Below are 12,313 nucleotides of genomic sequence, written 5' to 3' on the forward strand. Positions count from 1 at the left end.
AAGCTTCATGTATGAATTTTATATTGTAAATTTGTAATATAGTTAAAATTATTGAGTTATAAGTTAATATTTTATGACGACAACGATAAAAAGTTATGTATTATATGCCGTTAAATAAATCATTTTGAAGTTTTTATATAATAAATGTTATAAGAAAATTGTAAAATGTTTATGTAGGGGGTGCGGGGGGCGAATTCTTCCTCGGGCCTATTCTTTGCTTATAATGCTTATAATTTTAGCCCTCCTTCTAATAAGGCAAATTTACGCGTATGCATAAGAGCATTAAAAAAATATCGAAAGCATCAAGCTAGTAAATGACGGGTGTATGAAGTACAATTTATGTATATACGGAGAATTTGAAACCTAATAAAAGAAGAATTTGTTGAGAAAATCATTCAATTGACAAAAAAGAGATTTTGAGTCGAGACAGTCTATCAGGGTATCCGCCTATATTACTTGGTATATTTAAATATTATCTTTTACCTAATTTATGATATTAAAATTAAAACATTTTATTTTATCAATATATCTTGTATTTAGGAATACACCTTGACTCATAACTTAACTTGAAATATCATGTTAGTCAAAAAAAAACTGAACATTAAGGAAAAAATGAGAAAACCTCATATGGCTGGTCAGGAGACATTCCAAACTGGACCTTACAAGCAAATATTAAAACGGCTAATATACATAGGACATAGCGATAATTAAACCAATATAGACTTACAACTGTGGAGTTGTGCCAGTAAATCTAGTAGTAATTTAACTACTTATAATAAATCTCGAGAAATAAGGCGTCTCAAACGATCATATTATATGAAATAGTATAAAATGTTAGATTAAAACCGGGGTGCGGGAGTGACAACTTAAATATGTTTTATAGAGGTATATCTATTAATAATATTTACCCATGTGGGTGTTACCATGGTTTCCGGCGTTTCCGCCAGTTATAATTTATAGAATTTTAAAGGTTTGGAACTCTTACATAAACATTTTATAATATTATATAATATATTGTAATCAAAACTATGAAAATAATATATCTATTTTTTTTATAAGTATACAATATGTCAATATACAACTAAATGTTGGCAATTTATTACTTTTGAATAATTATATTTAAATGAGATGATTACTCTATAACAAAAGAATTCGTGTTTTATTGGAATAAAATATTAAAATGCCTTATCCATGAAAGTCTAATTTTGTTGGTATTTTTTATATTTTGTCTTAGTATTTTTTTTTTAATAATTTAAATTAATGTTTATAATATTATTGTATTATTTGTACTTATAAAATAACTAGAGAAAAATCGTGCAAAATGATTTAAATACCTAAATGGCTAAGTGTATCTATACAGTTATTATTTAACTTTATATACATATATATTGGCACGAATGTATATGGTATATGGTGTACCTATATAGTCACTATACTCTTACTCTATATACATGGAGACATTATATAGTTACTAAAAAATATAATATTAATATGAATACATTTATAATTAGATATAAATTATATAATTATATTTATTTATATTATGTATTGATGTAGGTAAGTATAGGAACTAAATTATTTAGATATCTATTTTCATAAAAGTATTCACGGAAGGGAGAGATAGAGGAAGTCGATCAAATATCTGTTATGTTGCTCACCAGTCACCGACAATGTTTATTATTTTCATTTATTTGTCGGTTTTGTACCAACTATCGTTCTAATAATCTAATGGTTCATACTGAAAAATAAATTTATACTAAAAAAGCATTAAAAAAAAAAAATAAAGTTTATGTTAGGTTTTCTCAGTTTACACGAATACACGATGCATTTATTGCGCAGTACTTATGTATATGTAATTTGGTTTTAGTAGTGTACACGTTTTAATAGTAAGCAAAAAGCAAGTATAGGTACACATCGACATCTACGCATCGCATAATTGTATAATCCAGAAATTAGGCAGTTAAAAATCTATCTACGTTCTGTGCACTCTTCAAAACAATTAGTTACATATACGTATAGTATTTACTATACCAACATATTATTATTAGGTATGGACCTCCACCATTATAACCATAGTCATATAATATTATATTCGACCTCCACAGAGCTGTTATCAATATTATTGTTTTGATTATACTAAAAAATGTTACATACTTCACTAATCACAAATTGACAATGTTTTGAAATTTTGAATTGTTTATTTGTATTTACTACTTTGGTGGTACGTACATAATTGGGATTTGTACCTCAAATTCTGTTTCTTATTATACGTTACTGAACTAGTTGAATCAAGAACGTACATATTTCTCGCCATTGGATGTGGGTAAGACACTAAAATAATTTTTAACTTTTCATTTTCTACACACAAGTAATATTTTTGTTGTACATAAATTGAAAATTAAGTGTCTGTTAAAGTATTAAATTAATTTACATCTAAACATGTATAGTCTAAGAATAGTCAAATGATACAACTGTATTCTTGATTAAATAAAATATAACTATGTGTTTCTTAATTAAATTTATCTGACCTTGAACTTAAAAAGTTTGATTTGGTATGAGGACATAATGCTGTTATGTGTTTTCTATGTCTTAAAAATGTACAACAGTAAATTTATGTCATGCAAAATCTATTTTATGTTGTTAAAAACAACAATGAGAAATCAATTATATTATATTATATTATTATTATTATATTATATTATTATATTATATTATATTATTATAGCTTGTTGTGTGCTTGTTTATGTACATATTTAATTTTTTGTTCATAATCTATATTTGATTACTTTAATTATTACTATTTCTAACCAAGGATGATTCTTATAAAAATGTTTTTTAATCAATTGAATAAGATTCTATTACTACTAGTGATAATAAACTTAATAAAATAATAAAATATATTAGTGATATAAAATTTGCTTGAAATAAGCTAAAGGTTAGGTTAATAACTTCTATTAATTCAAAGTATTAACATAAAATCTGTAACGACCTCAGTTTCATATGATCAGCTACAATTTTTCCAGATTTAATATTTAGTGACTTCCGCTTAATGTGATCAGTGATCTTATTAGTTCAGATCATTTTAATTATATTAATTGGTTGATTCTATAAAACATCTTTTTTTATTGATGAGTTTATATTTATAAGTAAAAATTAAATAAATTTAAAATAAAGTAAAGAAACTACCTATTTCTGATTGTACTTGAGAATCTACTAATTTCATTTTCATATTAGCCTGAAATTAAAATCGATACTCAGTTAATATAATATATACATGATTTTTAATTATTTAAAATTAAATAAATATATGTACATTGTACCTATAACTTTTGGAACAACTGAAAAGTATCATTTTCAACATATTTTTGAATAGCTCCTTTTAACTTTTTCAAAACAATTCTTGTTTCTTGTTAGTGAAAGTTTGAAATACCATTAAAACGATAAGAATGTTCTTAAAAATGATTCAGTTATCCGGTACTTGGTGATTCTAATAAAATATTATTTAAACATTAGTAACATAAGATCTGGTTTGGGATATACAATTTTGATTCCAATAAACGGTTGGTTCTATAAACTAGTGATCACATTAAGCGGAACTCACTGTACCTCACTATCTTAGTTAACTTATTTTCTATGTCCTTAAATATTAACGATGTTCTAAATTAATTAAATAGTATTACTTATGAAACCAGCCTAAGCCTAGATATAATTCTAAATATTTTCTTTAGAACTTGTAAATTTGTATTAGCAGTAAACTTGTTATATCTATTTAATCTAGCTTTGTCTCTGATTCTTTTCTATTTCTTGAAGTCCAGTTTTGTTATGCCTTTATCAAATGCTGGTGATGTAACTAGTATAATAAATTATCATCCAAATTGTATTTTAATAAATAGTATCAAAAATGTTTGAATCAGTTATATAAAAAAAAGATTAAACAGATGTTTTCACCATTAGTATGTGTTTTCCTGTATAGTTTTATTAGCGGTATAACATCAGCTACTAAAAAAAATCAGATAATTCTGTATAATATTAATAGAATTCCTATGTTATTTACACAGATTTTTGTAAAGCTTTTATTTAGTCAAATCATACTATACTTATATATAAATTCTATTATTTCAATATTCATGATGCTTTACATGTTTGATTTCATCCTACCTATCAAACAGGTAACAAATGGTGATATCATTACAACATATAGATTTGAAATTTGAATACTTAGTGTAATTGGTTTATATTTAGTAATATATGTTCAAATTTAAATATTAAAATAAAATTTATAAATTTATATTATTATCTAAATCTTGGGATTCACTTCTCAGTCTTATCATGTCAAAAAGTTCTCAATATCAATGATTTTGCTGTAAAATTTAATTTTACTCTTTCTTTCAATAAGTGTTATAAAAATATAAATATATATATATATATATATATATATTAAATCTTCTATGATATTTATTATTAAAAATTATAAAGATTTCAGTAATTCTGTTGCTCTTAAAAATTAATTTACTTCTTTAGTTCAAGTAAAATTAAGATATAAATTGATGGTTTAATCTTCATATTTAAAATATCAAATTCAAATATAACATTATTCATAATATATTTTTTCATTATTAACTATCATAACAGTTCTATAATATTACATATTGGTTTATTAGATAAAAGGAAAATAAATGATTGAACATTTTTATTTAAACTCTTGAACATATATATATATATATAAACATTTTTATTCAAACTAATGGTTAGATATTTATAACTACATATATATTTTTAATGTTAATTGATTGTCTTGAACTATTAAGTTGTCATTGATGTTTCTTAGTCTAAAACTACTTTCTCCAATATAATAGTGCTACTGGATAATGAAAAAAATTAAACCTCATTAAATCTTTTAATAATTACGTGAATAGAGTTTTTTATATTTAAAGTATTTCTATTGTATTATAGTTTAAATATTTATATATTATAAATAAAACTATCATACGTGTTATAAATTGTGATTGGATCATATATTCCATTTAAGGTCACTTAAATAAGTATAACTTAATATAAACTATATACACTCTGGTGTATATATAATTCTTAAATGTTTTTGTTTGGAGGAAGGTTGCTTAAAACTTGCTTACATTATAATGATTATAGTAAATAGATTTTGCATACTTGTCAAAAATTTTAATAATAACCAATAAGTGTATTATAGAATAAAAATAAAAATAATTAAGTTTCAATTTTGATTTGCAGGAATAAGAACTGGAATAATTATGAGTAAGTATTCGAGTGATTCAAACTCGCGTGACAGAACTAGAAGTTATAGTCGTTATTATAACCAAAGGCACAGGTGAGCGTCACCACTTTTTAATTTAAAACTTCACAACTTAATTTTTCTTGTAGTATTGACTGATTAATAATTTCTATATAAATTTATATATTATATTTCTTCATTAATGGTAATTATAATTTTTTTATCTGTACAATAATTTAAAAAAAAATTTTAAAAGGTATCTTATGGGTTTTAATGATTTAATTATTTGATTAATTTATTAAAATTTTTAGATATTATCAAAAGACAAATGTATATAGACACTAACATTAAAATAATATATTTTTTAAAGATTTATTTATTTTTTGCTTATTACATATCAATTATTATATGTTTATAGCATTGTGATATGCAATATGTTTAAATATAATATTACATTTAATGCTTTAAACTAGAGTTTGAACCTTTTAATAAGTTATATTTGTATATTAAATGTTCTATATTTCTATTTCTATAGGAAAATTACAAATGCTAAAAATTCTTAATTATATTTTTTCATTGAGAATCATTTTAAATATTGTCATAATTTAAAGATTAGTATTTATTATAATATTTCCTTTTATAAAATATAAATATTATATTATTTTTTAAAAAACAAAATTAAAAAAATTAAGATTCCATACCATAAGGCAATGTTATTAAATTAAATTAAAATCAGTATTCATTAAATATTCTTTATGTAGGTATTAAGTAGGAACTTATAATATTATACATATTTATGTATAAATTTATATTTTAATATTTATCAATATGCTCACCAGTGTCAAGCTTGATAAGTTTTAATAAATGAAAAACAATGAAATATTTGTATAATTTACTAGTGTCCCGTATACTTTTTCTCAATAAAATTTGTATGAATATTTAAATGCGTATATGTATTATTATTGTAAGTAACAATATGATAAATTTGTTTAACCACACATAATCTAACCAAATATCCTTTTTACCTCAATTTTTTAAAGTATTAATTTTTTTCCATTAACACATTTTTATCTTATCAGTGGCGTATTTACGGGGAGGGGTGATATGGGGAATAGATCCTACCTTTGCTCATTTTTTACTGGTAGGTTTAATAATTTCATACATATATTGTAGAAATACAGAATAAAATTATTGAAAACGCTACACTTTATTATAATATTAAATATATTAAGAATTTGGAAATATTATGGTTGATGCCTGTAGTCCATGTACTGTTAAATATGTAAATTATTGAAAACAATTTGTATCGTAAATCGTAAAATGCTGTCAATAACGTTCCGGCTATTATCATGATTTTAATTTTTGCTGTTTGCTGTTTGGTTGCTATTTTCGCAGGGCGAAAGCAATGAAAGCATGTATATATAAATAGGCATTCTAAACAATAAATTACAATAATTAAATGAAATACAAATAATAATCAAACTTAAACAGTAAAATATTGAAATATTTTATTTTTAATCCAGTATTATAGTTCACTACTCATTATAGTTGAACACTCCCACTAGTGCCAGTACCAAACTTCCACCTATGCAAACTTTTTTTTTTTTTAAAGGTAGCTGTAGTTTTACCTTCCCTGAGCCTAGGCTCTGGGCGGAGTACCAAAAAAGGGCCCTTCTTTAATAGCTGCATTGAGGAGGCACTGAGACCCTTAAATTCAAAGCATTGGCTGGTAAACTATTTTTTACTAATTTTGTCCTATATATAAATTTGTATATTTATCAATAGGTATATTGTATTCTCATAGTTTTTTCGATTTTATATAAAAATTTATTTACCTATGAACAATAAATCTTCAAAACAAAAGAACAGATATGTATATTTATGTTTAGGTACTTATTGATAAAAAGTTTATACATGTTTAACATTTTTTAGAAACAGTGGTGATAAGTATAACTTGTCTAGGATATATATATTTGCCAACGTATATCTCCCCTTGATAAAATCCTAAATACGCCACTGTATTTTATTATTGTATTTATTATGAATTATTTTAAGATTTTAAATGCACTATATCAGTCAGTTTCTCATAATGAACCTATAATAATACTACCAATGATAATTTACTTAAAAACCAGTTATATTGCATTGTATAATATAATGCTTACCAACAGTGCTGGATATAGCTAACAGTGCATTATACTGTGACCCTTTAGTTTTAAAGTAGTAGGAGCCCTTTAAATTATTGTTATCAAAGTATTATAAACAATATAAACATAGTGATATAGTATAGTGTGCAGATGACTAATGGAAGTATGATAATATACTAAAGACAATTTAAATGGTTAAAGATTTATATACCTTAATGGCATTTTTTTAAAAGGCCTCAAAATTTTCAATTGTACCAGAGTTTTAGATTCAATACTGCTCACTGTACATATCTATCTTAACCTGTCATTAAATATAGATATAAAAATAAACAGATTTTATTATAAAATAATTTATTACTAATTTTATTGTCTTGTTTATAAAACTATAAATAGTTATTTTTCCAATGACTTAGATCAAATATGTTACATTATTATACTTTAAAAACCTTTTCAAAATTTAATATTTTTATTTTAAAATATAATACAAAGTTTTTAAATATTAAAAATTAATTTGTAAGAATCAAATACTTTTTAAAATTAAAATGCCCAATATTAAGGTAATCAAAACCAATTTTATTTTTATAAAATTGATTATTGTAGAAGTAGTCTATTATGAATTTTAATTATAGATATTTTTAAGGATAAAATAATATTAGGTTTTTAAGTTAAATCTTTGTTTATGCAATATACTCTCGGTTTACAAATCTCTCTAAATGTTGACACAGTAATAGTGTATTCATAAAAGATAAATATTTTAATATTCATAACTATAATTATTTATACATCTTTTTAGTTACCTATGGCAATTATATTCTTTGAAATAAAAATATAAGTTGTTATGTATTGAAAAATATTGTGTTAAATTGTACGCAATTTATTCTATATTATATAATTAATTAAATATATTATTTTGTTAATTTTATTACTAACCAATATTTAATTTATAGGTCTTCAAGTTCTTCATCTACAGATAGTTCAAAATATTCAAGAAAAAAACATTCAAGCAGATCTGGATCAAGGTATTTTTTATGTTATATATATATATATAATTAAAATACTAATTCATTACTTTTTAGTGTAAAATAAGAATAAAAATCTATACATATTATTATAAACCTAATAATATTATATATATTATATACATATATACGTGTATAGGTTTTCTATTAGCCATTAGTGGGCCTCAAAGAATTTTTTACAAAATTGGTGGTCCGCAGCACAACTAAAAAAATTGAAAACTGCTGGTATAATGTATAGTCTTAATAAACATTTAATAAGATATTTTATGTTTATGTCAATAATATTGAATAATAATAACAGTAAATAATATAGCATAGAAGCTTAAGCTTTATACATAAAACATTTTTAAATCTTAGTAACTTTGATATTTAATTTATTGAATTTATATCATATTCGTGAAACTAAAAATTAAGACTAATGATTATTTTAATATTTTAATCAAAAATCAGATACCATAAAAAATCGAAGCGTAGACACAGATCCAATAGTTCATCAGATCATTCATCGTCAAGACATAAACGTTCAAGCCGTTCCTACCGGAGAGATGAAAGTCGTTCAAAAAGAAAACATCGTAGAAAAAGTTCATCTACTAGTTATGAATCAAATAACTCCAATTCTTCATTTAAAAATCACCAATCTAAAAGTTCTAAAACAATCAATGACAATGAAAAAAATAAAAAGTTACAAGATGATTTGTTAGTTAGAAAATCTGAAACTATTAACAAAAATGATCATGATGCAAATTGGCTTCAAAAAAATGTTTGTAAGTATATTAGTATGTTGAATAAATATAACTCATTGATAATTTTATAGAACTATTCTTAATTTCTAAGATAGTGATAAATTAATTTTACGGATCTGAAGATACACTAACATTCAAAATTTAATAATTTTAAATATGTTTTCTTATTAATGAAATCATGTGAAATTATATGAATAAAATCAAAAAATTCTTAATAGACTACATTTACTTCTCAACAAATTTAAAATATGAACATTACATAAATAGTTTAATATTAGCTATTGTTTTGTACTGTAGTTTATGTGTTGTTTTTTTTTTGTATTTTAGTGGATATTGTGAAAAGAGAAAATTCAATTGAACAGATCAATCAAGAAGGATTTGTTTTTAAAGTTTTCAATCCATCATCTGAACAAAAAGAAGAGAAAACTATAGACAAAACCAAATTTGATGTTCCAAAAATAAAAGAAGAAGTTACTAATACTTTACCTACAGAAGAATCAACTTTTATTATATGCAATCCAGAAAGATTATTGAATGCAAGGGTATTAAATATTTAATTGTGTATTTATTGTAATATTTAAATGGATTTTTATTTTTATTTAGTATAAATTACTTACAAAGCAAGAGCGGTGCTTTAACTGGGCAAAGAAATTATTTGAATCTTACAATCAGTCTGAGCGTAACGGTGGACAATTTAAAGATTAATGTAACTGGAAGTAATTTGTTCAATATTAATTTTTTAAATACGACTAGAATTTGATTTACAAGTACTATCTTTAAACTATTTTATTAATGTTTTTGTTTTTTTATTTTTTTAAATGATCCAAAGACATTGTATTGAGAAATTATATTTTTGCAAGGATTTAAATACGTTTAAGAAAAATTAAATCAACATTCAATTAACTTTTTTGATATTGTTTATATTTTATTAACTCATTATAACTTAGTTCCATCAGTGAAAGTAAGCATCAAAATAAATATTTGTATTTATAAATAAATTTACTCACCTGTAAACATGGAATCAGAAGTCAACTTCTTATGAGTCAAAAGAAGATCAGTTTTTATAAATACTATAGTGAATAAAGTGATAATTTTGTTGTAATTAAATTATTTTTTTTACATAAAATAATTTTAACTGTTAAAGCTGTTATGGTTTATATTTAACATGTTAAATTAAACATTGTAATGTCACAAAAACAGCTGTTAACTGTTTTAATACAACTTTTTTAATATGTCTAGTTTTTTAAATATAATATATTAACATAAAATACAGAGTATTTTGTGTTTTTGTATACGTGGTTTTTGATAATTATAATTCAATAATATAAAATTTTAATAAAACTAAAATGAATACCTAAATTTCTTTATTTTTATGGTTATTATTATTATTATTTTTTTTTTTTGAAACATAAGCACTTGGTTGTATCTACAGGAAAATGAATTTTGGTTTTATGAATGATTACACTTGTATTTGATAATAGATTTTAGAAGTGTTTTTTTTTTTCTGAAAATGTTAGTCAAATTGTCAATTTATCTGATTGAGTCCATAATACATTTTTATTTAACTTAAATAATTTAAAAAACCTTAAATTTAAATACTTAATTAGATACTGGAGGTCAATGAATGTACTAGCTGGGTTTGGCAATGATAAGAAAACTTTCTGAAATTACTATAATATATTTTGATTATTGTATGTAAATATATTTATATATTTATGTTAAATATCAACAATTTTCAATTAACTAATCTGAAGTTGAAAAAATCTATATGAAAATATTTATGAGAGTATAATTTGTGTACTATTTTCATTTTTCTTGTCCATTACTATTTTTTTTAATACTAATATTATAGAATACAGGTCAAACTTGATATTTTATTTAGCTGAATAATAGACATTATTGAATCATGCGTTATGATAATATTTTTTGTTGGTACTTTGTTAATTTATATGAAAAAATGTATTTTGTAACAATATTATTAATTGATTGCTGGGTAGATATCAAGTAGATAATATTATTCTCATTCTTTACATATCAGTATTTTTTTCTATTAAAAAGAAGTTAAAGTGAAATGTATATATAATATATACAGTAGTATATATCATATATGAATATAGTTGTCTCATCGTAAAATAGTGTAGTATTTATATGTTAATCAATGGTGTTTAAAGCTTATTATTATTTTGAATTTAAAGTAATATGCGTTATATATTTATGTGTTTATTTTAATTAGAGATAAATCAACTAAAAATATTAAGATTCTATCTTAAAAAAATGTTTTAACATACGATTCATTAAACAACAGCAATCACAATATGTGTATATTATTTTATAACAGCTTATGAATATTCCGTTATTATTTTAAACTTATAACCCTAAATTTAATATAAATATTATTTTATAGTATTATGCAAGTGAAATGATTTACATCATTCTTAGTTTCTTCTCATTAGTTAAGAGTTTTACTAACAAATAAATGTATATGTTAACTGTACTGTGTTTGGTTTTGCTACATATTGGTTACAAATTTACAATTGAATATCAATGTAGCTTATAAAACTAAAACAAAAATAATTATAATACAATGAAAATCACATTATATGAAAAATAAATGACATACTAAGATTATTGTTATAAGCTTAAGAGGACTTAGTATCCGCTGTTGTCACCGTCTTATACACGTGAGACAGCAAATTTTCGTTCACCAGTTTCTATATTATTCTGTTAGTTTTGATATTAGAGTGAACTAACTTATAATAAAATTCAAAGGTAAGATAATTGTCCAGGGCCCCACAACCCACCGTAGTCTTTTATTGATATTATTATTTTTAAGTAAGTTATGATCTTTTTGAAACTGTACATTTTAAAATGATCATAACTTACTTAAAAATATCAATATAACGTGGGGCCCTGGGTAATAATCTTACCTTAGAATTTTATAATAGGTTCACTCTAATATCAAAACCAACAGCACAATATTGAAACTTGTGAATGAAAATTTGCTATATCGCACGTGCGGTAAGACAGAGACAACATATGCGGATTCTATGTCCTCTTAATTAACCTTTATATTTATGTGAAGTGATATCTTATCACATCTTCTGAACTAATGTTGAATGGCACTTTTATAATAATATGTTTCATCACTTATTTTTT

At 22.9% G+C, this 12,313-nt stretch overlaps 1 protein-coding gene across 1 annotated transcript; it reads left to right on the top strand.

Annotated features, from left to right (window-relative positions):
• Window positions 1-2,169: 2,169 nt before the first annotated feature.
• On the top strand, window positions 2,170-10,438 carry LOC113557072 (serine/Arginine-related protein 53-like). The gene is made up of 6 exons (XM_026962367.2): window positions 2,170-2,323; window positions 5,248-5,344; window positions 8,343-8,414; window positions 8,865-9,178; window positions 9,485-9,699; window positions 9,761-10,438. The coding sequence occupies exons 2-6, from the start codon at window positions 5,268-5,270 to the stop codon at window positions 9,860-9,862; spliced, it is 780 nt and encodes a 259-aa protein (XP_026818168.1). The 5' UTR covers window positions 2,170-2,323; window positions 5,248-5,267; the 3' UTR covers window positions 9,863-10,438.
• Window positions 10,439-12,313: the final 1,875 nt, after the last annotated feature.

Source organism: Rhopalosiphum maidis, chromosome 3 (genome assembly GCF_003676215.2).
Source record: "Rhopalosiphum maidis isolate BTI-1 chromosome 3, ASM367621v3, whole genome shotgun sequence".
Taxonomy (NCBI): domain Eukaryota; kingdom Metazoa; phylum Arthropoda; class Insecta; order Hemiptera; family Aphididae; genus Rhopalosiphum; species Rhopalosiphum maidis.